Source organism: Kryptolebias marmoratus, linkage group LG22 (assembly GCF_001649575.2).
Source record: "Kryptolebias marmoratus isolate JLee-2015 linkage group LG22, ASM164957v2, whole genome shotgun sequence".
NCBI classification, from domain to species: Eukaryota; Metazoa; Chordata; class Actinopteri; order Cyprinodontiformes; family Rivulidae; genus Kryptolebias; species Kryptolebias marmoratus.
The window spans coordinates 15,340,400-15,367,457 of record NC_051451.1 but is presented as its reverse complement, the minus strand read 5'-3'; the positions used below and the strand labels follow the sequence as shown (position 1 = coordinate 15,367,457).

The following is a 27,058-nucleotide window of genomic DNA, read 5'->3' as shown; positions in this document are numbered from 1 at the left end:
CTCTATTTCTGAATTGAGAAAGCTCCTCGGATGAGAAGCGAAACGTCTTCAGCTACAGAATAGAAGTCCAGTTGTTTTTGTTTTTTAACTTTTTTTGAATTTACCATGGCCTGGATGACTGAGAATCTACACCAGCATATCGAGGCATTATGTTGAATGTAAAGGATGTCCCAAAGAAAGCAGCATTCGGACATACATCCCCTTTCAAAAGCTTTTTTTTTCAGCAAGAATGCAAAGAAAATGATACTGGCTCAAGACTTTTGAGCATTTTTGTATCATGTAAACATAAAACACCCAGGAGAACAAAATGACTCAAAACATTTAGGGTATGTAAAATGTGCTAAATTTTTGGTCACATTTTTAATATATGAAACGCACCCATCAGGTCCTTGTATTTTTGCTGAACAGCTTTCAGGGGATTTGAGTTTCCTCTCAGACATCACAATTTACATATTTATATTATTGCACAGGACTAGTAGAGTATCACCATCTAGTGGCAACTGGACGCTATGACATTTATTCTGAACACTCCTCATGGACTTTTCACCCGGTGCAGGGAGTTAAATCAAAAAAAGGGGCTTGACGACTGTCCAGATTTGAAATGCACGAGACTGCTGCAGTGACATTTCAAGTCTGAAAGGAAGTGATGATCTCCAAAACCTCAGCCAGAGTTTAGGAAATGGGCTGAGATCACAGCAAATTAGGCCAAGAGGGAAAACAGAATGTTCTGATTGTGTTTTGGCAGCCTCGCTTGCTAAAATTTATATATATATATATGTATATATATTTGTAAAGACTTCCACAAAAACAATTTCTGATCCCTGGAAAAAAAAACATCTACACAAAACTCCTTTTGACAGAAATAAATCTGTTTAAATCTGAGCAGTTCTTATTAATTTGCTTCTTTGCATCTACGATAGCAGTTATGCATCTCATTGTTTTCTTTTTCTGCGTGGCCGAAATTTTCCTTGAGCTTTGCACTATAAGGGGGTAAATCAAAAATAATGACAAGAGACTTGCAGCAGATTGGCTTGTAAACGCAAATGATGAGATAAGTTTGATGCCTAAATTGTGACCAAGAACTGCAAAGGTCATCAGTCACATCGAATCAGGTCATGTTTTATTAGTCATTTCCAGCAAGTATCAACTAACCGAGCCTAAGACGAAAAAGCCTGACGCTGACTCATTCTCTGCTGGTTTGGCTTAGGTCTGGTTTGAGCACAGTGTAAAAATGAGAGGCGAGGAGAAGGATGCAAAAGCTACACTGGTACATGCAACATAGATACAATATACTATTTGCTGAAGAGGAAAAATAAATAAATAAAACACACTGCACTCTGGGTAATAGGACACCCATTCTTTTTTTCTTTTTTCTTTTTTTTTGTTTTACTCACAATAAATCACTACCAGTGAGTAGTTAAAATAAAGTGGTGTTTTCCAATGGCAGCAGGGAAGGAAATACATCAAAAGTGTGTCACTGGTCATAAAGAAGCATGAGAAAAGAAAAACAATAGAGGAGAACAAAACATGATAAATCAGAACATACAGACAGAATTCCATTGCACTAATGGATCTGTCATTTCTCTAAATGTAGCTCTCTTTTTGGCAAGAAGAACGTTAAAAATAAAGCTGCGTCCAACACCATTTTCTGTAACTTGAAGAAATTAAGAGAGCAAACAGCAGTAAACAGTACACAGGACTAGAATGTGAGTGGTCAGCTGATTCTAATGCTGGCAGAGTAAAAACAAAATGTGTGAATAATTTAAATGACACAGACAAAAAGAAAAAGAGGAAACTAGTGATAATATGTTTAAACCAGGCTGTTGTCTGCGGTCGCCTGCTTACTGTAATTGCCTGTGACCTTTTGTGGAATAACATTCACCTGAATTATTTATACAGTGGCTAACATGTCCTGACAAAGGAGAATTGTAAGTATGTTCATGTAACATTATTGATGTCATGTCTGCACGACGTTTTATGAAACGTCTGAAAAATTAGTGCCTTTTTATTTCTAGATGATTATAACACAATGTGTGATATTTTCCACTATTGTCTTATAAACAGCACATCAAGGAACTTACATGTTTTTTTTAACCATATAAATATGATTAAATACTATATTTAAATGTTCTGAAATTTAGCTGAAAATTGGATTTGGCTTCTGAGCTGTTGGTTCATCCATTTTAGATGTTTCTCTTGTCCTCTTATGTACATTTCACCTGAGCTGGTGTACTGATTTTTTTTTTGTTAGCACTCAAAGAAAAGTGCAACATGATCACTTGATCTAAACATATTCAAAGTATGAAAGTTTGGACTAATGATGTTAAGACAGCTTAAATGGGACCCATATCAAACACTTTCCAATGAGTATAATGGTATGACAAAAAAACAAAACAAAACACATTTGCACAAAACTGAACAACAGGAACACAACGAGAGCCAAATTTACTTGTGCACAAACTAGTAAAACCTAATGTTTAAAAAACATACAGACAAACCCTTCATTTGTAAGTTTTGGAGTGAGGCAGCAGGGAAGAGAGGGGCACAGAGGGTGAAGGATAAAGACAATTACTCACGTCGTTTGCAGCCACACTTCTTAATCCTTTTGGGGTCCGTGATGTCATCATGACAAGCTTTGCAGTAGAAAAATGCTCTAAAAGTGACAGAGTGAAAGTATTCAGCATCCTAAAGGTACCAAATTGACAGTTTTACAAGACTGGTGGCTTAGTTGTTCAGTGAGACAGCTGGATCACCTCTTTACTTCTTTGGCATCACTAGCAATAAAGAATCCCAGTGTTCCGTCCTGCAACTTGACATGGTTGCCCGGGTTGATGAGGATGCTGGGTAATCAAAGACATACAGACAAATAAAGCTTATTAATGTCTGGACAACACTCATTTCATGCCCACAAAATGCTAATCAAGAGGAATGGTACACACACTTGTTAAAGGTTTTATCTTGACCAAGTCTGAGTTAATCTGGGCACTCAATTTCTTTCTCTTTGTTTAAAATATATATATTTTGTCATTCTCAGCACGCTAACACTGTGAATGTTTCCCTTTTTACTCCACTGTGATGTGGCGCTACTGCCTTGGAGCTAAAACAAATGAATCGTTTTCTCTGAATTTGATCAATTTGCAGATGTGATACCCACACGGATGGACAAGAATGTACAACATTATGACTGAACATTGAATTTTAATTCTTTTCTTTACAGAATGGTATTGGATTGATCAGGGGGAGGTGAGAAGAGGGACAGAGAGGCACAAGTAAAAGGGACAAGGGCAGAAAGAATTAAAGTTATGGCCATGGAGTGGTTTTAGTCTCAGCACTCAAATACAGTCATCTAGGCAAAACAGATGTTATGATGCCCACTGAGACATGGCTGCTGTATAGAGAATGTACAGTAAAAGCTGTTGCTTTGGTTAGTAATTGACAGTGGGATGCAAGGGAATGAACAGCTCTTTTTAACAATATTTATGGCTTTGTAATATTATATTGGACTGCTTTTTTGAAAAATACAATTGGTAAAAAAAATAGAACAAAAGTTTAATCGTCCCCTAAATTAAAATGTTAACTTAAGTTATATAATTTTTCAAAAACATTTCAAGAGACAACTATCATTAAAATGCATCACAGGATATTTTAGACCATTTTTTGTAAGTGGGCTCAATTCAAACACTATATATACACTTACAGTGATTGGCTGTATCATTCCCCATTAATTAGACTACAACAAAGAGTCACGCCATACATATATACTGTACTCACACACACACACACGCACGCACGCACGCACACGCATACACACGCACACACACCCTGGTCATTAATGGTTACCTGTGGGCAACAGTCATCAATGATGTGAGTGTGAACTAAGGTATTAAGACACTAAACCACAAACCTAAAAGTTACACTTCTCAAATTAAAAGCCCAGGTGAAAGATGATTTTGTATTTTGCTTTTTTTCCCCCAGTACTAATTTTTTTTCTAATTTACAAAAATATTGAAAGATTTTGAAAACGATTAGTTTTTAGAAAATCTCTTTCGACAGTAGGTCGCAACTGAAAAAAACTCCAACAAAAAACAATTTAAATCTAGACATTTTAAAAACTCTTCTATGGATTTCAGCAATTCATTTTCTGACAAAGGTTTTTATCTATGTAGAGTAAAGGTGAAAGTAAGGGTAGTTTATCTATGATGGCATTTTACACAAAACATCTTTCCTCTGAGCTCAAGAAAAAAATAAGTTACATTGAAAAATTAAATACACCAATCACCAATAATACTATGACCACCCGGCCAGAAAGGAGTAGGTCCCACTTTTGATATCTGGCCAGTCAGGTGATGGACAAAGAACAACTGGGGATGTCTTAGGATGTCTGGCAATATTAGCAACTGAACTTTTGAACCCTGTGATTTGTGGGGTTGGGTCTCTGTGGACTGGATTATTAGCAGAACTCCAACTTTTTTTTACTGTCCTGCTGAAGATCCACATGGGGGAACACTGTAAGTCAGAGTGGGGAGTGGTTGTTCTGTTAAAAGATTTAGATGTGTGAGAAGTGTCAAAATGCCATCAACAGCAGAAGATCCCGTTGTAGCATTCTGAGTATTTTACCTGTTAGTGGTCATAATTATACAGTTGATCAGTATGTAAAAAACATTTAGGGAGCAATTGAATCTACACACATATTGGGATGTGATCAAATTGCACCAGTCATGCAAGATCTTATTGTTCTTTCCACACTCAAAAGAAGTAAAATAGGATCTAACATTCCCTCAGATTAAATGGCCCCCAGGAGTATACAGGCATTACACCTGGCATGCACTTTAGTAAAAAATAAAACAAATAATTTCATTAGGATAGGTCCACAAACATTGCTGCCCAAATCTGAGATTTTAGAGGCACATCAATCCATGATATTATACCTAAATTAGGTACAAACTGGTGTATTAAGGCTTAAAAAGCATCAAAACCTCATATTGTGAGCAACAAGGCAAGCATTAAACACCTTTATGTGATTGTGTTGTTGCATGCAGTTACCAAACAGCATGAAGAGGACAGTAATCAAACAGAAAGGCATAGCCACTGCAGTACAGGTATAAGGACAGGTACGTAGATGCAGACGGTTGCAGTAACTTCTGTGCAGTTGGATTGTTTCTCAAACACCAAACTGACAGGAAGTGACCTCACTTAAGAACATCTACTCGAGAGACGCACGAGCATGACTGTACATGGTGGCTGAGACGCACAAAACATTAAAAAAAATGCACATTCACACACAAATTCTCCCTCTCAAGGTAGTCACACGTACTCAGACACACAGACATGCACAGATGGATACACATGTAGCACTGAGAACATGAGAGGGTCATGGAATGCAAAAGTGAAATGCGATGCAGGTGAATTAAACTTTAGTTTGGATAAACCTAACGCTATCCAAATTCAGCACCTGTGTGCCTTTAATAGTGTGTGAAGTTATTAAAAGAAAGTGTTGAGGTGATGCTGATATATTAAATTCATTTGGACAAAACATGCTGTTGTATCAACCACTGCCTGTAGCAATGGAAGATAATCAGTCAATTTATCTCAAGATTAAGAGCAACAGATGATTAGTGCTTTTTGACACCGCATCTGATAAGAGATATGCATATACAGAGTTGTCACTGATTTTGAGACAAAGACCCACAAAGTACTGCTCTGGCAATGATTTAAAAAAAAAAAAAAAAGAAAAAACACCAATGAGTGGGATGTTTAGCTTCTCAGAGCCGACACACAAAAGGGTTTAAACTGAGCAGCACTGAAAAAGAACTGAAGGTGAGGAAAACAAAGTAAGCAAAGGGTCTGGTTAAAGACAAAACTGAAAATATCAAATAAGAGGTAGATATGGAGAGGGTGAGTGTTTGGCCTTGGTACACCGACAACAGCAAAGACAAAAAAACAGCACTTCTACAAACATGTCCAATTTATCTATCCTCTCTCTTTTCTCTCTCTCTGCCTGCAAAGAAGTTAGTGCATTAAGCACAGGGACACCATAAAAAGTCAGAAAAAAAAGAGGCCTGTGAGATAGTGTTTGGAAAAATATCCTTGGGGAAACTCCCAAAGTCAGAGGCTTTAAAGTGGTGGAGATTGGGTGGAACTTTGGAAGTAAGATAAGGTAGAGGGCATACCGCTTTCGGCTTCTGCAAACAACAAGAAAAAATCTCAAATCAAACAGTTATCATCAACATAAAAGGAAGAGGATAATAACACTGTCGCTAATAATTCTCTCCACATTCACTAGACATGCCAAGCATATGAAGCTTGTCCGATGCTGAGGTCCTTTCACCTAAAAAATTGTTATGACTACGACAAGAAAAAGTATGTTTATAAAAAATGGTTTTCCTCTGACAATTGTGAGACTTGCACAGAAAAATGTGGCAATAAATGAAAAGGCCTGAAAGTATACTGGAAATGAAAATAATTAAATCATTAAATTCAATTTAAGAATTATTTATTAAAAAAAAAGGTTGGAAAAAAAACAGGAATAAACATCTATATTGTTAGAATATTAACAATAAAAAATTGGATTGCATGTGCTTATGTTAAAATGAGCATCCCTATAAACACAACTGGTCATGCAGCCTTGTCAGTACACAAAAAGAAAACATTTGACACAGGCGAATGTGGAGGGGTGGGTAGGATTTGGCAGTTGAGAAAACAGAAACGATAGCACTTTGTGTTGCTAAGGGCAATGGAGGCAACACTAATGTAGAGTTTGTGGCATTCATACAGACTGAACAGGGACACTGCAGAATCAAGCTGAGGAGACAATATGAAATTTGAATGTGCAACAAATTGTTAATTTAAGTAGCAGAACAAAGTGCAGCAAATGGGAGGTTGCTCCAGCGCAGTTCGCCTCATGGTTCTCTGAAGCCACTTTTCTTCAATCTATCATTGAAAGTGTAGTTTACATGTGGATTTGTTTTTTAAATGTTTTTCATGCTTATTTTATGTGTGTTGCAAACTTTATTATTATTATTATGCATTTGTTTTAAATAAATAAAAACCTGATTGCTTGAATGTATTCATGTTTCCTGTTGTATTCTTATTACATTATTTAACTATATCCTAAGTATATACTTTAAATGTTAAACTTGTACTAGTGTGCTAGAACTTATGTGTTCACCAGATTCTTTTTTGTAAAATCTGCAAAAAAAGACTTAAAGGGGGAAAAAAATCTAGATTTTATCTCAGAAAAGCCACTTGAAACAAACCCCTCTGTAGCTCGTCATTACTTCAGTTTCAACAGATGTTAGCCAAAGAAAGATTTGCTTTACAAACCTGCTCTCTCTCTGCTCAGACTTAAATTCAATGGCAATAAGCAACAGCTTCAGCTTCACGTAGCACAGCCTGTAACACAAACACAGATCATTAGAGAAGACAAGTATAAAAGTAGATGACTGCTGTTTTCAAACAGTTCCACATCCCCACAGACCCCTGTTTGTCTGACTCCATTACCATCCCAAAATAATTCATAAGTGGAGTGAAACTTACTCGCACACAGTGGGGAAGGAGAGGCCTACAAAGGCACTGGACAAGTACTCTGTGTACATCTCATTAGCCACTCCTTCAAGGTAATACTTCTGCCATGTGTCCTCCTCAATCTGACAAAGAGAAAGAAAAGAAGAAAAGCATGGAAATGACAAATGTGTGGATAAAAAAGGCAAAGGGGAAAAAAAAGCTACACTATTCCCCCTCCAGCAGCAATCCAATGTGGTCTGCAGATGTTCTCCTGCAAAGCATCAGCCTGGTCATTATAAGCTGATCCATCATCTTTATGACATGAGAACAGCTCTTTAATAGAAGCAAGCACCTCCATGTTTAGCCACAAAGCGCTGAACAGATTCCACATGGGATGTCACTTTAAAATATGATTTGCCAAAACGACTGTAAACACAGTAATGGAAGCATTTGTCTGGAAAAAAAAGAGGAAGATGGCAAAATTCCCATGGAATGTACTGTTTGATAGATCTAGACCATCTGTCACAAGATAACCTACAGCACAGTATCCACGTATGTTAACCTCATCTTCAATAATGGAAAAAAAAAATTATCTTTGGTACAAAAGTGAAATGTGAGAGTCTGTTCAGAAGGACACATAATGCAAGTGAATCTGTCCCTCTGCGTTACCTCAATAAATGACCTCATGGAGAAGAGATTGGCTAGCATCGTCGACAGGCCCTGGGCCAAACAACTCTGGGCAATGAAGCCTGCCTTCAGCTCCGCCAGGCAAATAGCATCATCACCTTCCTTCCAGTTCCAGCTTGGAATGTTCAACAGATGGGCCTTTACCGCACGAAAGACAAAAAGGACATAAGACAGGGGCAACTCTACAATTGTCCAACATTTCTTAAGGAGAGAGTTCAACATTTAGGGAAATTTATTTTTGTATGATTAATCTAGAGCTTCAGCTAACAAATAGCAAGAAAGCTGGCACTGGTTGGGAACACCGCCAGCTAGACAAACTGTTAAAAGCAAGACCATGTGAAAAGCTCACTCAGCATGTTGTCTTTCTTAATATATAAATGTAAAAAAATGATTCCTATAAATTGTCAGTTTTTCTACTTAAAAAAAACAATTTGGCATATAACTGTTGAGCAACTAAAAGAGAAAAACAATCATAAGAGATTTTTTTTCCTTCTAAAATTTTAACAACATTTTTTACTGAATATTATTTTTAAAAACTCCAACGCTATGGTAACTCTGCCCAGCCAAATACTTTGAAAGTTAAAATTTAAAAACAAAAAAATTGTTTCACATGTCCACAGTTTCAATAATAATAATAATAATAATAATTTCAACTAGCATTACATTTCCCAAAACAGGTTGTAAATCTGTACATCATTTAGAAAAATCATTTGGTAAAAGCATCAATATGTCAACTGAACAAACTTTGACTCTTACCTTATTGTGATACTGTAGCATCTGTGTGATTATCCTGATCTTTGGGTGGTAGTTCTTGATGGATATGACCCTTGAGAATCAGACAGATGTGTTGAACATGGAAATGCAACATGTCACCAAGTCAGTTTTTGAATCATTTCAGATTCTACAGAAGGTGATACCTCATGATGTTGGAGGCATCTTCAGCATCAGGATCTGCACAATATTTGTTGGCTAGAATTAGGCAGGCATCTGCAGACTCGATCTACGCATGAAGGACAAAAATACTTTAAAGGACAAGCACGTTATGACATAGTAACACGCAGGCAGCTCTTCAAATTGTGGTACTTGAAGAACATTGAATTTGTTTAACTCTGGTTAACACAATACATTTAAAAAAAAAAAAAAACTGAAATTGTTGTGTTTTTTGTTATTTTACAACATATTTAATCATTTTGCCACAATAGAGTTTTGCCAAACAGCTTGAAAATAATAAATTTGCTGAATTGAATTAGACTTCTATTTATTTCAATTCAATCTACACATAAGTTTAACTGAGGCTGTCTCGAATTTGTTGTAATTTTATTGCTTTGAGACTTTAGTCACAGACAGTACCTTCACTCGAGCCAAATCGTGAGGGTTGAGAACAGATCCCTGGTAGAACTCTACTTGGGTAAAATGGCGTTTGAACAAGGCTTCCAGCTCAAGATTAGGGGAAATACTAGCACATAAAGAAAAAGACAAGCAGGTTTAGCACATGTATGGGTACCTCACATAAATCAGAATGTTCTGTGCTCCCCGCCGTATTATATAAAGGAAAAAATGAACTTACTTATGGAGAAAAACAATTTCTACATTGACATCATCCCTGTCCTTGTGTAGGAAGTCTTTGAGGAAGTTGGAGACACTTTCGAGGGTGATATGACCACAGACCACAATGTGCCTGGAAGGGGGGAAGACATCTTCTTGAGTGGGCAACATAAATAACTGCAGACACTGGCATGTCTCCCAAAGATAATCAGACAAACCAAAGCAATACAACATTTAACTGAAATTAAAAGAAAGAAAGCTTTATAGACATGTCAAAAAATGCCTTTTCAAAGCAAACAAGTAACTGAATGATATTTTTGCCATATAAGTGAACATTTTCCCCCATGTAATGAAAGTGGTTAAATTCATTATGACAAATCCAGTCAAACACTCAACTCTGAACCACTATAGAAAATCTAAGATATAATCAGACATCCTACAGTGGTTGGACTGTCATCCGTTCTCAATATAAAAACTTTCCCTGGAGCCAAACCACCCCTTTGTGAGCAGAATGGATGCTGACAAAGACATGGACATCAATATAATCATGCTTTTATACAAAACATTAGTAAACCTTTCAAAATGATTCAGAGGCCTGTGGTTGACAAAAACTCTAAACAGGACTTCAGTGTGTTTGACGGGTTCTTGGCAGGACTCTGCAGTGCATTACAGTGGGGGAATCTGTCAGAAGCTGCACAAGCTTGATTACAGCCGAAAGGGAGAGAAGGAGGTTAGTTTGAAATGATTTTTAGGGATGAGGTTGTGTCCTTGATTGTCCCCTGACTGCACTGCAGAAGTGAAAAGGTCAGCTTTAAATGCATCTTTAAGATGAGGCTTGCACTGAGCAGCATGGCTAGTTGTTGGTTATTAAACCTGTGGTGCTTCTGTAACTGTTAGATTTTAATGTCCTAGACCAGAAAATGATATTTTTTTATAAAGAATGTAACAAATCAGTTGGTACTGAAATGGGTTTGTTTACTTGATACAGTGCAAATAAAATTCAAATTTAGTTATGTTTCAGACTTATGGTGACAAACTTATTGTATTTATTTGTTTAAATAAAAATTACATATAAGTATTTCAAACCTTCAATATGAGCGTTTTTGTTTCCTACATTTTTAAAGGCTTTTGAAATGTCTCTTTAATCAGAACTTATATGTGCCTAATTTAAGTCACGGGGGGAAAAAAGGTCTGTAGACCTGTAAGACAAAATAAAACAACTTCAGTGTAGCATTTAAAGAGCCTAAAAGCACAAAAATAAACGATGTAATGAAACACAGATCTAGAAACAGGTAAACTGACTATTAAGGCACAAGGGCCTTCATTAAATGGGTAACAAACAAGCCAATGATCTGTATAAATAGAATTCAAAAAACACTCCACCTATCAGGCCTTTGTGGTTAAATAGAAATCCCTCCTCACTAAAAAGCACAGGACAGCCTGCTGGCCATTTTCTGTAAGGCATATGCATGAGTCCTAAAATTTAGGAAACAGCATTATCTGGTCTAATAAAACAAATAATTTACTATTTGCCAACATTTTCCAATGATGCATGTTGAAGAAATTAGGCTCTAATGATTAAAGTCATTACAGTTAAGCACAGTCATGGCAGCAGCATCGTGTGGGGATGTTGTCTCCTGTTTCTTCTACACCTAGGACTAAAAACAAGATAGATGGAAAGATTGAGAAAGAAAGTACAACTCTGACTGAAAACCGATTAAGTGTGAGGAAGATCTTAGGCTGATGTGAAGGTGTTCACCTCAACATGTCAACAGCCTAAAGCATGGAAACAAGAAAACACTGGGGTGGCTGCAGAAAAACAAAGTCAACAAGACTTTGTACCTGAAACCAGTAGAGTCTCTAAAGACCTCCACAAATGAATGTCTACTGACTTTATCCAGTCACTTAAGAGGAGTTTCTGAGTCTTCCATGTTTTCGTTGGAAGGATCATTCAAAAGAAAACTGGCTGTCATTATTAACAAAGACTCTTCAACTGAGTTAAACAAGAAATTAATTAAGTGTATGTCAGTGTATACAAGTAAATTATTCATATTGACCATTTAGTGCCTTACTTTTTTCAGCAAACTAAACAATAAAGTACCTAATTATCAAAAAAACGTGGATTTAACTCTAGTATTAGTATTAACATCAATAAATATCCCAACTAGTATTAAATCTTAGTGTCCAGTGGATGTAATTTAAGAACACAAATGTGACTTTTAGGCACTTAATAACCTTTATTTGCTCAGAGGTAAGCTAAGCTGCTCGGCTGAACTTGAAATAAAATATTGCCAGTGAAGTCTTACAGTTAAATCTTGTTTAGCTGAATCCAACTCTTATATTGATATGAATTAGTGTTGACACTCAGTAGACACCATAATTGCCCTATGGAGACCTGTAAGGCAATCTATATAATGACAATAGCTTTGTCCACTGCTTGATGTGCCAAGAGACAATTGAACCACTTTAGTTTAAGTGCCTGGGTACTGGAACACCTTAACACAGTCTGAATTAAGTTACTTTTTCCAAAAATTAAAAAAAAAAAAAAAAAAAGTTTTGCGGTCATACGTGTTCCCTGTGTAATTTCTTATCATCAGTTTTCTTTTATACACAAAAGGGAAGTTCTGGTGAACCCGTTAACTTTTTAAAGTGAATGCCTAAAACTGTATGGCGCATTACTGACATCTGACTCAATCTGGCAGTTTAAAAGGCAGTTGGGATATTTATTGATGTTAAATGAGAACCACAGTCCACATTACAAGGTGCTCTCCAACCCTGCTGCACACGGAGTGGGAAGAACTAAAGTGAAGTGGACTTGGCTAAGTAAAGTGACAGTCATATTGAGCAAATGACAGTTTGTGGATGTTGCAGGTCATAATGGTTTTCACAGATGTTGCCTCTGTCCTCTAGGAGACTCTAATGAGCAGCAGTGACTGCATAGTCGGCTAGCAAAGGGCCACTTGTTCTTACGCAGTCATGAGTTGAGATGTTTGTGAGAAGCCAGCAGTGTCTGGCAAGAAACATTTGACATTTTAATATTATTTCCCTGTTTGAGTATTCACACGCTTCTATACAAGGGGACAGGACATATTTAGATTATAGCTATATATAATTTACAAACAAAAAAACTGCTTTAGTTATTGTGATTTGTTAGTTCAACTGTCTATAGCAAGCTATATGAAGCCAAAACAAAGAAAAAGCATGTCAAAATCATTGAAAAAAGAAGAAAAGGCAAATACTATTAAAGCAACACCAAACCTCTAAGTTAAAAAAAAAATCACAATCACCATAAATGCAAAGGGTTATCAAAGAGCGTGCACAGAAAACATGCAGACAACATCCAGGATGTCTTTGGGGGATACACTGAACACAAAAAGAACAAACAGAGCTCAAACACCAACAGCAGAGGTCACTCACTTGCTACTGCTCTAATCCTTAGGTCAGTGATGAAAGATGTTGAAATTTCTAGAACTTTCATCTTTCAAGGAACTATTACAGCATTATAAGTTCTGAATATAATGTTATAGAGATGCATACATATTTTAAAATGCTTTCACTTTTTCCATTTCAACCTTATCTGCTTTGTAGCATTTAGTTAGATCTCTCTGTGTTTATATTCAATAGTGTGCACACATCTCAGTCCACACACTTTAAGTTGCAAACCCTCTAAAAGTAGTTTCAGAGGTCTCTGCCAGAGTTCAGCCAGGGTTGAAGTCAGTTTTCGTGCCAGCTCCTTGGCTGAAGTTGGGGCTAATGGAAACCATGGAGTCATAATGGAAACCACAGGGCTCCAAGTACAGTGGGGCGCCAACAGAACACAACACTTGTCATTACTATATCAAAGCGCACTGGTTGAGAGCTGTCACTGTGATCTGGGGTGCATGCTACACTGCACGGAGAACTATAAGCAGCAGTTGCATGAAAGATAAACCCAGTTTGGATCCAAAGTGAGACCCTCTCTCCTTCAAATAACCTTAAAGGTCTGTTTGAAATGACAGCAGTCAGGCACAGAAATTACATAGAGGATGGGTTTAAAATAATTCACAATGACCTCATCAGTCAAAAGCTTTGTAATCAGCCGGTTACTTGTAATGTCCTAATCTCATTTCCATGATAGGTTTTCATGACAGCTGCTAAAAGATAATGCACTGAACTTCAGATGTAATCTTAAACGTGCATGACAAACCAGTTTTTAATAAGAGTTAGATCATACACACATATCTAAATGGTTGTGCAAAGTTGTGGAGTTCCTCTGAGCTTTTGCGTTTTGGTGGTTATCTTATGATTGATTCCATATGTCTAAAGCGAATGAGAGGTGTAGAAGGAGAGAAATACAGAGAGTTGGATAAACTATCCTCAGATTTGACAAGGGCTTCTCTCAGCACCTTTATGTGAGCCTGAGATGAAGTCACTGGCTAAACACAACATTTCATCAATCTTATCTCCGTACAGGCAAACATTACTGAACGAAGGCTTTTTTTTTTCCTTAACCCTGCTGACTACATGAAAATGTGCCTCACTGAACAGAACGACGGAGGAAGATTGGGAAAAAGTGAGAAAAAGAAGACGGCAGATAGTGGCAGATGCTGAGAGTAGCAGAAAATTAGAGGAGAAAAGAAAGAGAGGAAAGGAAGACGACTACTCTCCCTGTTCTAGACACACCACATTGGGCTTGAAAAAAATCTTTGTGCTGAATATCAGTAAGGTTTGAGCCACAAGGGGAGGAGGAGAGTAATGCACAATAAGTACCGATCAAAGTGTCACACGAGCTTTACAGTCCACTGGAGCAAAGATCACACATATAGATAAACAAGGGGCCTCTGAAGACAAAACTCCAACACCACACAAACACAAGAACCAGGTGAGCAACGAGACCCGAGCAAGCAAAGCAAGCAAAAAGCAATTGAGAGCCTCCAATGGGAACGAGGCATCCAGCATTCAGGGTGTGGAATCTGACTGAAGATCAGGGCCAGAGTAATGTCAGGCATTGATGATGCAATGTGCCAGCAGAGACAAACGACAGAAGGATGACTTTTTCGTTGGGGTTTTGCAATCAGTGAAAAAGCCACAATACTGCAGGTCATAAACAACATCCCATTAGATGCAGATAAGGAGGAGTAGAAAACATGCAAAACTAATTCAAGCAAAACAAATAAAAACGAAAAAGAAAGTATCCTGCAATGGTCATTGAGATTGATGATACTTTAAAAGACCACCAATAATAATGCACTTGCAGAGCTTAGATTTTTTTTTTTTTTTGTATCTTCTTACAGGAGAAATCTTTCAAAAGTGGATCGTAGGGATTTCATGACTCGTTGCTTTCCTTTTGATTTGATTTATTCCTGAACCCCTAAAGACAAGACTGCACTGTTCAGAAACTTTGGACGCGTGTATTATATAGAAGCACCACAGGTTAATATAGTTTAGGTCTTAAAGTGTAGAAGTCATGAAAGCTCTATTTTCCAAATCAAATTAAAGCGCAACACAGGATGTGTCAAGGAGGATAAAAAAAAATGAACAGCACAAAAATGACTTCAAGAAAGCTCTGAATGAAGGACAGATAGAAGCAGATTGAGGAAAATGTAAACAGAGAGAGAGAAAGAATGAAAGAGAGAGTGAGGGGACATGGACAGGTGTGTCCTAATGGCCAAGGTCTCCAGTCACGCAGTGTGACTTGACATAATGTACTCAGGCTTTACTATTCTAAAAAGGTCAAGATAACTAACCCCCAGTGCCTATGAACTTAAAAGGGGGTGGGTGAAATTGAGTCACACAACCACACCTTGTCTGGATTCCAACTTACTTTCTGCCTCGTGTCGAGTTATAACTCCCTCCGTATTTCTTCCGATTAAGGATGAGAGCAGCAATTTCTGGCACGTAGCGAGCAAACATGGCCTACATGCATGGAACAGAAAACAAAAAGAAAAGGCATGCAGAGAGGGTTCTACCCCACACAGAAAAACAGCAGAACCATCTGGAATACTTACTTTCTCCCATTAACCGCACTATAGGAACCACCATATTTCTTGCGGTTTCCTATTAACTCTATGATTTCAGGGACGTAGCTGGCAAACATGGCCTAAGGAGAAGATAGAAGACAGAACAGGAGACTAAAAAAGAGACTACTGTGCCGCAGAATGGGTTGCGGGGAAACTAGTGTGTGAGTCCAAATTTCTGAGAAAAGGAAATTTGCGTTTGAGTGAAAGCCTTTCTCGTACTGCTGGCAAAGATTTGGTCAACTTCATATACATGAAAGAGGTCTTTATATAGTAAAACTTGTCCTGTGTTTTCTACTTTCGAAAGAAGCCCCAATATTTAAAGACAGGAACAGGCGTTGTTGGTGAATAAGGACTATTGTCACAGCTGAATTATGCTGTGACAGCTCCCCAAAACTTTGCGTATGGAAGAATTTTAAAAAACTAAGGGGACATCAAAACCTATGTGCCATGTTTTGTCCAACAAACACAGACGATCTGGCAGGTTGATGCGAATAGGCCCGCTTGATGCTCCACAGCTGCAAAACACATTAAGACTCATTTATTTTTTGAAGAAATGAGCTGGATGCATTTTGCAAGGAGTTGCAGCCTAATATGTGAGGACAGGATTGCAATTCACACACCATCAGTGGTTACACTAACCATAACTTTAAATATTTTTTAATCATTGCAATGAGATTAATAAATATTTAGAATATCTACATGTACATTAAAGAGGAATAATGGGATACTTTATGGGTTTGATTTGATTTTTGGCTTTAAAATACCTTCAGTCTGAAGTCATTACTCTACCAGTGCTGCAGATACAAAGCAGGCTAAGGTGCTTACATAAAGACTTAAAAAGAAATGATACAGTATACATCATGACCACAAAGCAAGACATGATCACACAGCTATAGGTGATCCCCAAACCAACAAGAATCCAAACACAGAATGGGGTAACCACGACTGAACTAAATTCTCTATTTACTTGTAGGAGAAAGTGTGTGTGTGTGCATGAGTGATTACAGGTGTGTGCACTCGTGCGTGCTTGTGTGTAAGCTAATGTGCTTGTGGCAGCCCAACAGCAGGATGCCAGATCAGGGAAAGGTGACGGAGAGGGAGTGGGAGGCTGCTGTTGCTATGGTAACAGTCAGGCTAGCCTAAGCCTCATCGCCCTGCCCCTGTGTTTGTTGGAATTGTGGGAGGAGACACGGAAGGAAGGGTGTCCTGAAACCGCAACTGCTTTTAAGAGAACAGTGACAGCATTATCAGACAAAAGCATATACTCTAATCCAACAAATAGAGGAGTGGCACACAAGGGGAGGGGGACAAAGGGGCACAAAGACCTGTAACTACAGTAGACAAGATATGGTGGAATAAACAGATGAATACAGCTATACTATGACAAAGAAATTACATATACAGGTAACAGCAACATAGCTTTAACAATTTAAAAACACTATACTAACAAATCATACAGTATACATAACAAGAATTATTTAGCATCTATTATATCATAATTATAGCATTTTCTAAACATTATGCAGTCTATTAATGAGCACAGACAGGATGTAGATGTTGGGAAAGAGAACTAAGGGGGAAAGAAAAATCTGATTGTACCAAACCACCGAGGATGAAGAAGACCATAAACAGGCGGCCCAAGGTGGTTCTTGCATAGACATCCCCGTAGCCCACTGTCGACATAGTCACCATCAGCAAGTAGACGCATTCCCAATAAGATAACGACTGGGAATTTCCGAAGTTTTCCCAAGGATCCCCTGAGTTTTCCACCTGGAACAGAAATGGGAGTGATAGGAAGAGAAAATTAAACATGACAGTTATCCCCACTTTGTAAACACGGTTTTGCAAACAGAGACTCTTTCTTCAAATATGATTAAATCCAGTTAGAAATGTTTGTATTAATACCTGTTTTAGTCATATATTAAGCTTTGCTACCATCTAGTGGTGAAAATGTATAATGCGGGATGAATTTATTGAGCAGGATTACAAAACAGTAATTTTACTAAATGTGTTACAGAAATAATTATGTATATTTTTCATAATATATGTTTTTATTTAATTATAATAAGCTTTAAGCATTGTGTAAATATAGGTTATACATAAATAAGGCATATATTCTAGGTAACTCTAAATTAAAACCCAAACCACCAAGTATTCTGTTTTCCTACAAATTACCTGCAAAGGTATTTTGCATATCAATTAACTATAAATTATGCAAACCATATAATGAGGCGTCATTGTGAAAATATATTTAGAAGTTGTGAGGGATTAGAGAAACACTACAGACTGCTGCAGTAATGTTGATTTAAATAAGAAACCCAAAAAGCATTTTGTTTTCTTTTGAGCTAAGCATGACTTGTACGTTGACAAGCCCAACAAATGCCTTTTTAATTTTTATTTTCAGAACAGATAAAAATTATGAAAATCTATTTTTGGATGCAAAAGTTAGCAAATTACATGACATAGAGATTATTTTTAGTGGTCGTAAATACAGCTTTTGTCAGAAAATACAGTTGATTTGTGCACACAAATACTGGTGGTTGTCTGTTTACTAAAAACAAGTTATATTTTAGAATCAGAAATTTGATAAATCAGTCTTGAATAAAAACAGACCAGTCTCTAATCTGCCATTTCTTTCTAAAATTTAGAGTAAACTGTTTATAACTTCTGTCTTATTTAAAAATGACAACACTGTTCCAGTTAGGTTTTGGGCTCCATCACAGCGCTGCATCTGGACTACTGCAATAGTGCCTGCAATGACCTGCTCGGATTGACCGCACTATGTTTTAAATGCCTTAGAGATCAGGTTGGGATTCAGGGTGCTGTCCTTCAGTGGTTCACGTCCTACTTATCGGACACATTTTTCTTTGTAAGTTTGCGGAATTTCTCTCCCTCTGCATCTCCTATCAGTGTCGTTCATCAAGGATCCATTTTATGGCCAATTTTATTAACTTTATTCATGATTACCTTGGGTCAAATATTCCAAAAAACACAATATTTCATTCCATTGTTATGCAGATAATGCATAGATTTATATGATCATGAATCTGTATTAAAGAGGTGAAATGCTGAATGGCTTCTAACTGCCTTCATTTAAATGATAGCGAGTCTGTGTTGGTTGTTTTTGGCTCTCCAAACACTTTTGTTGACCTAGCTTCCCACTTAAAGCCATTATCATCTGATTATCAGGCCCACGCCAGGAATCTAGATGTCATCTTCTTGACTGTCAATAAAATTTAATAAGCAGATTAAATCACTGATAAAGAGCAGTTTTCTACAACTCAGAAACATTTCCAAACTCAAATCCATTCTCAATAATTATGATTTTGAAGACTGTAATTTTAGCATTTAACACTTCCAAGCTGGATTAACTTTTATTTACATGTCAGCCGGTCTCTGTTGTCTCATCTGCAGCTGGTTCAAAACTCTGCAGCCAGATTTTTACCTGAGCCAGTGTAACTCCTGTGTTAGTGTCTCTTCGCTGGCTTCATGTTAAATACATATTTGAATTCTACATGTCTTACATTTTCTTTTAGATGTTCCACGTTCTAGATTAATCAGTAAGGGAGAGCCTACCTTACCTTCCTCAAGCGTCCACTCTTGATCAACTGTGCCTGCTCTCTGTTCATGCTTTTAAAACACATTTGTTTTCTCTGGCTGTCAATACGAAATAATAGTTTGGACTTTTAAGTAAATTTGTCTTTTTACTTGCTTTTCTGCTCTTTTTCTGTTTTAATGATTCTATGTTTTTTGGCTATTTTTGTTTTTATTTTAATTTTTTATTTATTTTCATTTTATTGTTCAGCACTTTAGTTAACTATGGTTGTCTTAAAAGTGCTTTATAAATAAATGTGATTTGATCTTTTTAATTTATCCTGATTGTTTTTATAACTGCATTTCTGTCATGCTATGAATTATTAGTGGTAAAATTAAACTAATGACTGCTGCACATAAGAATTCTATATTTCTGCAGTCAGTAACATATTTTGCTTCAGTGTCACTAAAATGTGTCCTCCAGATAAAATTGGGCGCAAAGCATGCAATGTGTCAAATAATGTTCTTATAAACTTTCTTGTAACTCTTTTATTTTTATAACTATAAATTTCTGAGTGTCACAAGTGTGAATGTATGACATTAAGTCAGTCAGCTCCTTTCTGGACCCCAGTGTCCCACACAAAGGTTTCTCTTACCAAATGTATGAATCCAGCAGCTGTGAGCCAAGTGCTTATAAAGATGGAACACAAGTTCACCAGCTTGATGGAATTGCTAGTTAGAAGAAAAACAATCAGACAACATTTATAGAAATCCTGAGAGTTGTGAATTTAATAATACAACAATTAGTTCCATGATAATCTTTAAAAGCACCATAATTGTCAAAATTAAAAAATATACCCTATAAAACTTTACAACAAAAACTATAAATACAAAACAATGCACACATAAATACTGAGATCCTATTAAAGTGAACCATGCTTTTACAGTTGTGTTTCAGTGTATGACAAATTACTATTCTTACCTTGTTTTCAAAATATTTAAGAACTGTAATATTTCTGAGAACTGAATCAGTCTTAGTGCCCTCAGAAATCTTAAACCTGTGTGAACAAGAAAGACAGAGAGACACACACAGAAAGGGAAAGGGATTAGTATTAGTAATGATCAGCACTGAGATAGATATTGAAGAGCAGCCCTTCTGCAGAAAAAACAAGCAATGACCCAAATTTGGGGAGTTTATAGGCATAAAACAACACCTCCCAGTGCTGGTAAGGAGACACACAGAGATGGTAGAATAAATGATGGTTTAGAATACATGATAAAATATTGACTTAGGAGGAAAATTATGTAGAGCAAGCCTCAGTCTGAATCCAAAACAGCTCTGTTGAGGGATTACAGAACAGTATGACATCCACTTCATTGTGTTTTTATATAACAAGTCTGATCCCATGGAAAATGTGTGTGTCCGTGTTTATGCTTGTGGTAAAAACTTCTGATCTGCACATATTACGACATGCAAATATGAGCGTAATAATATTCTGATAAGAAAACCCACTACTAATCATTTAACAAAATGATACTCTGACAAACGTACAAACAAACATTTCTGTAGCCACCTCTAGATCATCTATCAACACTAAGGCTCTTACCCCAGTTGGAGAGAATATGAAAACAGGACCAAACTGAGTGGTAAAACCCAGTCTCCCTTCCATTTCCCCAGCGTCCGTGATGGCCCTGCCTCACCCTGTATCCATTCTGAAAAAGATCTCCACAGGACTTCTTTCGTCGCCACGTCTCATGGACGGTCTCTAATTTAACATCACAGTGCGTGCGGCGATACACGAGCAGCTTGGGTGGAATCATGGTTTCAGACCTAATGCTCCAACAAATTCTATGCCGATCAACACGTTTCTTAGCCAAACTTTTTGAGAAGTTTTTTATTCCAAATTGTTGCGATAATTCCAGGTAAAAATGTAAAATTGCAAAGTAAGAAAGAGAAAGCAAAACTTCTTGGATAAAGGAACAAAAATCAAGGGTTTAGTCGAGAGAAGCTGTCAAAGAAAGCTCGAAGTGTCGAGGTTTTCATGTCAGTCCGGTCAGATAATGTCTCTGTTTGGGAAATGTCAGCTCTATATGGGTGGGTTTTGTTTGTTTTTTTACTCTCTCTCTCATTTGTGTTACAGTGCCCCTAATCCTCACAACACAAACCGATTTACCATCCCTCCTGTATTGTCAGTGCATCAAGCCTTGCAAAGCTTTGTGTCCGTCAACACAAAGCTGTGGTGCACCTAATTTCTGAAAAAGTCCACATGCTGCCATGGATTAGCAAAGATGAAGATAATGTAGGGGAAAAACAATAATCCTTATTTAAAAACATTTTCATTGCAGCATTTTGAACAACTCCATCTGATGCTGGAAAAAAAAACTTAAGCAGATTAAACTTAAGCACTTGGGAATATTTAAACAAAAAAAATGCAAAATGAAGAATTACAGGTTTCACATTCCTTGAAGGAATGTATATCACTCACCACCTTTCATATCAGACTTTTAAACTAAAATCATCTTATGTTGTGAAATGACAAAGTTATATTAGTTTTCCTCAAACACTGAAAATAACAATAAACTATTTTTAGGGTGAAATATGACGGGAATTTAAAATAGTGGAAAAACGTCCAGTTTCGTCCTGAACCGCAGAGGATTAAGAGGAATTATGTGGAGTACTTCTAAGTAGTCAGTGTCTTATCTGCAGCAGACAGTGATTTGTGTCATAACAGTTTAGATAATCTGTGAAAAATTCTCAAGGGAAGGCTAAGCTAATAAAGAGCATATTTTTTTTTCTGTTTGAAACAACTCAAAACTGAAACATTCCATTGCAGATTGAGCAAACGCAAGCTAAATATTTTACACTTTGTCATTTTTTGCATAAGAAAGTTTGACTTTCACTATTTTCTCAGCTAAACAGCATCTTTGTTGCTTGGTGCCATTGCATGGGCGAATTCTGCCACCAATCATCTGTGACTCATAATTCTGTCAGTCTGATTCAAAAACAACAACGAGAAGACAGCTGGTATGACCAAGTCATAATTTTTGATGCTAATCTGGAGGCCTGTTGGCCCTTTACAGGAGTTGCAGCAGCAGAAATTATTTGTTGGTCATGATGTTCCCCTATTTATGTACTTTTGGCTGAAAATTGTATTCTTATTTTGTTCCTGTTCTGATTTAGTTTGGCTTTCCAATCAATTTTCCAAACAAGAATTAAACTGACTTTACTGCATAGACTATTCATGAATGCTCCACACAACTGTACTTAAAACCCAAAAATATTTTAAGATGTCAGTTAACAAACAACTCTACACATATTTTTTTTTTTTTTTTAACAAAACAGAGGAATTTCTGAAAACTAATCCTGTCTACATTCAGTGACGCCATTGCTGTCGGAGTGTAGACACTGGATTGACAACATACCTGACTATGCATTTAAATTGGGGATTTAGTCTCAAGGAAGTGAAGGGATTTGGAACAAAAAGAGTAATCCCTAATTCATCATTGAAGACATCTCAACAACAAGACTGGTTTTCAGCATTGCAGATATAATGAAACTAGAATTCAGTGGAAGAATGCTTATCACCTGCTGCTTTCCACGCAGACGCTTTAAACAAAGATTCTGCCCAATCATTAAGTCCTTGGGGTATGTTTTGAGGAGTGCTCTAAGCTACTATTACACCAATGTTTAGCTCAATATCTGTTAAACTGACTAAGGTATACCAATTTCTGCATTGTACAGGCAGTTACATGATTTCCACCTTTCACTGGGGCGAGCAAAAACCAGCTATATTAGTGTATAAAGTTTAGAAATATTATTGAGAACAGTGAAACTGTTGTTGCTCAATGGCAACTTGTTGTTGTAGCAATTAAAAAAAAATACAAATGAAGCAGATTTTATTATCCTTTATAAGTAAATTGTATTGTGCTGCTGCATATCGTATGGCTGTATAAGCAAAACCCTTAACATCCTTTGTGATCAGCACCATACAGATATGTTTTGTTTTGTTTTTTCAGTGAGGTGCCACTGAGCTACAAAGCGACAAAATCTAGATGTCAGAATGGTAAACCTTTCTCTTTTCCCAATCAGAGCTCTCTCCCTTTATTTATCCTGTAGTTTTAGTGAACGGTGGTGCACTGGGTTAGCACTGCTGCGTCACAGCAAGGAGGTTTCAGGTTCGTCTCTTGGCTGGGGGGCATTCTACATGAAGTTTGAGTCTTCTCCATTGGTTTTCTCCAGGTACTCCAGTTTCCTCCCACAGGGCAATAACATGCATGTTAGGTTAACTGGCTACTCTAAACTGATACCAGGTGTAAGTGAGAACATAAATGATTATCTATCTCGTTTTGCCTTTCGTCCATTGACCGCTGGAGGAAGGCACCAGCTCCCTGAGAATAATCCTTCAATGCCCTGCAAACTCCAACCTAAAATATGTAATATCAAGTGTATTACCCTTTTATCAAGGATGACATTTTGTTTTTCTGAAACTCAGTTTAAACCCTTGGGTTATACAGCTATAATGGAGGGGGCTAAGAAAAAGCCCATTGAAAACAGCACTTATCTAATAAAAAAATAAAATAAAAAATCCTCACTAATATCTGCATGTTTACAAAAAAACTACAACAACAAAAACAATGAAATTCTCATCCGTTGAGCACGTGTTTGTGTTTCTGAAAATCTCTTTTAAACACACGTCAAATCCTCTTGCACACTCACACAGACAACCATTTCACACACGTGACAGCTCATCAGATGCTCATTCAAAAAGCGTTTAACGGTCTGTGCCAACTCTTACTTCATTGAGGCTTTGAAAGCCAGAGCATGGCCTCTTTGTCACATGTTCTGGCAGGGACCTTTTATCAATCAGCTGTCTGGGATGCTTCACCCCGGATAATACTGACACTCAGCCCAGCCAGGGTTAGATTATCTGATGCTCTTAACAAACACACACTCTAGCCACTGGTTCTCATCTCATTAATGAAAGCTAAAAAGCACACATATCAGCGTTAACACTTACCTCCGAATATTTGCAAACCTTGTGATTATAACTTAGGCCTTTACAAGATAATGCAGCATCCAGTGTAACATGAGAGATACAGCATGAACGCAAGGGGTGTTTACTTCCTCAGTAAAGGTTTTTTTTTTTCTTTCCTTGAGTGGAGATTTCCTGCCAGTGGCTTTTGGATCACATAAAACACATGCACTCATGTCAGGTACATAAGCCTCTCTCAACAGAAAAATACAAGAAATAAGCAAACTGTTTACTAATGCACCACTAGGAGGCAGTAGTAGGTTGGAATAAAAATATATGCTGGATGGCCTCTACTCCATCATAAAGTACATTCTCAGTACCAACAAAATAACTGAGTAGTTTACAGCTGACTAACTGAGGATGACTTTAGATTGCAGATATACTTTTGAATAAACTATCAGGGCAATTTATTGTCAAAATAAAACTGTGGTTTTCTGTGGTATGAAATTATTGTTGCAAAAAGAAAGCTGCTAACCCGACTATTTCCTTTTTTCTTTAGAAAAACTCTGAAAGCGTTCCGGCACGTGCCTCGGTTCCGTATTCTCTTAAGTAGTTTCCGATTTGTAAAAGCAGAAGGAAAATGATCTGTGATGCAAAAAAAGAAAAATTCATAAAAACCACACAAAACATGTCTTTGGGTGACTGGGTAGTGGTCTTTAAACTGACACACCTTCAGTGGCCTTCACATGCAGGAGCACAGCTTACAAAGTAAAAGGAAGGGCATATTAATTATGATATATTATACTGATTTGTGTGTGTTCCCTTGTAGTGAATGGAAAGAATATTCCATGGGGAAATAAGAGCACAATACACATTCTGAACAACCACTCTGACTTCTCTAAGGCTGCTAAGAAACCGTATACTTAACTAAATGAAAGTAGCACTCGTTATAGATTAAACCATTAAAACCTCTCAGGCTTCCTACTGGAAGTACATGAAGACAAAGCAGTAATGTTATTTATAAGGGAAGCTCACAGGTGTCCATCTTAAACAGATCAAGTATAGAGCATTTTATCTTTTTTTATTCTGACACTTACACAAATTAACTGCATTTATTTTTCACTCACAACATGGCCTAATTCCCTTGTTAATTCGGATCGTAGGCAGCTATTTATTATTCCTGTACTTGACAGAATCTGAATACCCACACTTCCAGCACACCATTGGTATTCTGAGAGCTATCACCAGCCTGCTAGGGTACACCACATCCCACTGCACATCTACACACTGTTAATTTATAACTGAGGCTTTGCTGCAAATCATGTAGCCTTTAACATGTGGACAAAAACACAATCTCTTAGCATTAGATTGAGTCATATAATTGTGAGTTCTGTTAAATGATAAATGTTCAGCTTCTACACGACACCTTATAACCTCACACAGGTTCTGCAAAGCACTTAACAGTGTCTTCCATTCATCTGTGCACACACTCATACAGTGTTTTTATTTATATAGTTTACACTCTCTATATGCAGCCCTTTGACATTTTCACTCATACATTGTTAAGCATATCAAAGGCAGTGGGGAAGTTCAGTGTCTTATCCAAGGATGCTTCTGCACGCTGCAGGGCATAGGGATGAAAACTGCAATCCTCTGCCTGAGGACGACCTCCCAGCCACTGAGACCCCTTTTCTGTGCTTTTACATGTTGTTTTTAAAATAAAATATCACTTTTAAAGGGAAAAACACACAGGCAGCTTATGACACAAATCAAAAATTATGCGTCCATATTTTTGCAGTTATGACCACCAACTGACGCTCTGCCATGTGTCCAGCAATATTTCTCAACACTCTTCTATTATGAAGCACTGACACTCCTGAAAAGATACATTTTCATCTGTATTCACTCCAAGTTCCCTTAGCAGCTCTTATTATATGCTATTATTGATAGTTTGTCTTCTCTGGTTTAGTTGTAGGGCCATTTCATGACAAAAGTATAAAAATGGACAAGGAAGATGAATTTTTAAGGTTGAGAAATGTCTTGAGATATGACCCAAAATCTTGTCTTTATAAAGACAATGGCAAAGAAGAAGTTGCCTGGCAATCTATCAATCTATTGCTCAAGAGGCTGCTCTGGAAAGAATATATAAGCTAATATGTTAAAGTTGTGATGAGCTATTGTGGCACTCTTCAGCTTGATGTGTCATATGTTTTAGTGGTTACAAATGATGTGCTTCCAATGACACATTCTTCCATTCTTTGTGTATTTTTGGCTTAAGAGGTACCTCTCAAAGCAAATCTCTGCAATCTTTTAAGAATTCCCAACATCACTGAATACAGAAAAAGAAATCTGAATGATTAAAAAACAGTTATTTAGTATTTTCTATAATTTCACTGACTAAATTGAGTAATCTCCTCAGTCCAGTTTGTAGAAGTGTGAGGAACTCTAGAATCAACCTCTGGAAGTACAACATATTTTATGAAAACTGCACCCATCAGATCTGTCTGTAAGATCCTCATGAGATTAGAATAACATTCAAGTAGAAGTTGGAAAGTTCATTTATTCATTCATTCATTTTTTGTGCCTGCTTAATCTTGTTCAGAGTTGTGAGACCCCAGCTGCCATTAGGCAAAATATGTGGATGGGTCCTAAGTCCATGCCAAACATTTGAGTGTAAATTCATTCAACAAAACGATCTTTGTTTGTCAGTATTTATAGACAGAACAACTCTCCTCAGGTCCTGCTATAGCATCTTGAGTTAAGCTCAAGTCAACCACTTCCAAAATCTAAATTTTCACAGCCATATCACTATTTCAA

At 37.1% G+C, this 27,058-nt stretch overlaps 1 protein-coding gene across 28 annotated transcripts in view; it reads right to left on the bottom strand.

Moving 5' to 3' along the window:
* kcnma1a (potassium large conductance calcium-activated channel, subfamily M, alpha member 1a) overlaps nt 1–27,058 on the bottom strand; it is a 135,000-nt gene that overhangs the window by 30,596 nt on the left and 77,346 nt on the right. For 9 of the 28 annotated variants that reach the window (XM_037973470.1, XM_037973474.1, XM_037973475.1 and 6 more), the window contains exons 6-19: nt 20,251–20,326; nt 19,925–20,000; nt 17,334–17,504; nt 15,723–15,814; nt 9,758–9,868; nt 9,541–9,646; nt 9,108–9,190; nt 8,947–9,016; nt 8,173–8,328; nt 7,537–7,646; nt 7,324–7,392; nt 6,171–6,182; nt 2,754–2,840; nt 2,577–2,653 (exon numbers count right to left, since the gene is read on the bottom strand). In XM_037973470.1, the coding sequence (XP_037829398.1) occupies nt 2,577–2,653; nt 2,754–2,840; nt 6,171–6,182; nt 7,324–7,392; nt 7,537–7,646; nt 8,173–8,328; nt 8,947–9,016; nt 9,108–9,190; nt 9,541–9,646; nt 9,758–9,868; nt 15,723–15,814; nt 17,334–17,504; nt 19,925–20,000; nt 20,251–20,326 (1,296 nt within the window). Of the gene's footprint in view, nt 1–1,394; nt 1,404–2,576; nt 2,654–2,753; nt 2,841–6,170; nt 6,183–7,323; nt 7,393–7,536; nt 7,647–8,172; nt 8,329–8,946; nt 9,017–9,107; nt 9,191–9,540; nt 9,647–9,757; nt 9,869–15,722; nt 15,815–17,333; nt 17,505–19,924; nt 20,001–20,250; nt 20,327–20,875; nt 21,339–27,058 lie in introns of those variants that run through there. The other 19 variants (XM_037973469.1, XM_037973472.1, XM_037973473.1 and 16 more) reach the window with 4 other exon arrangements.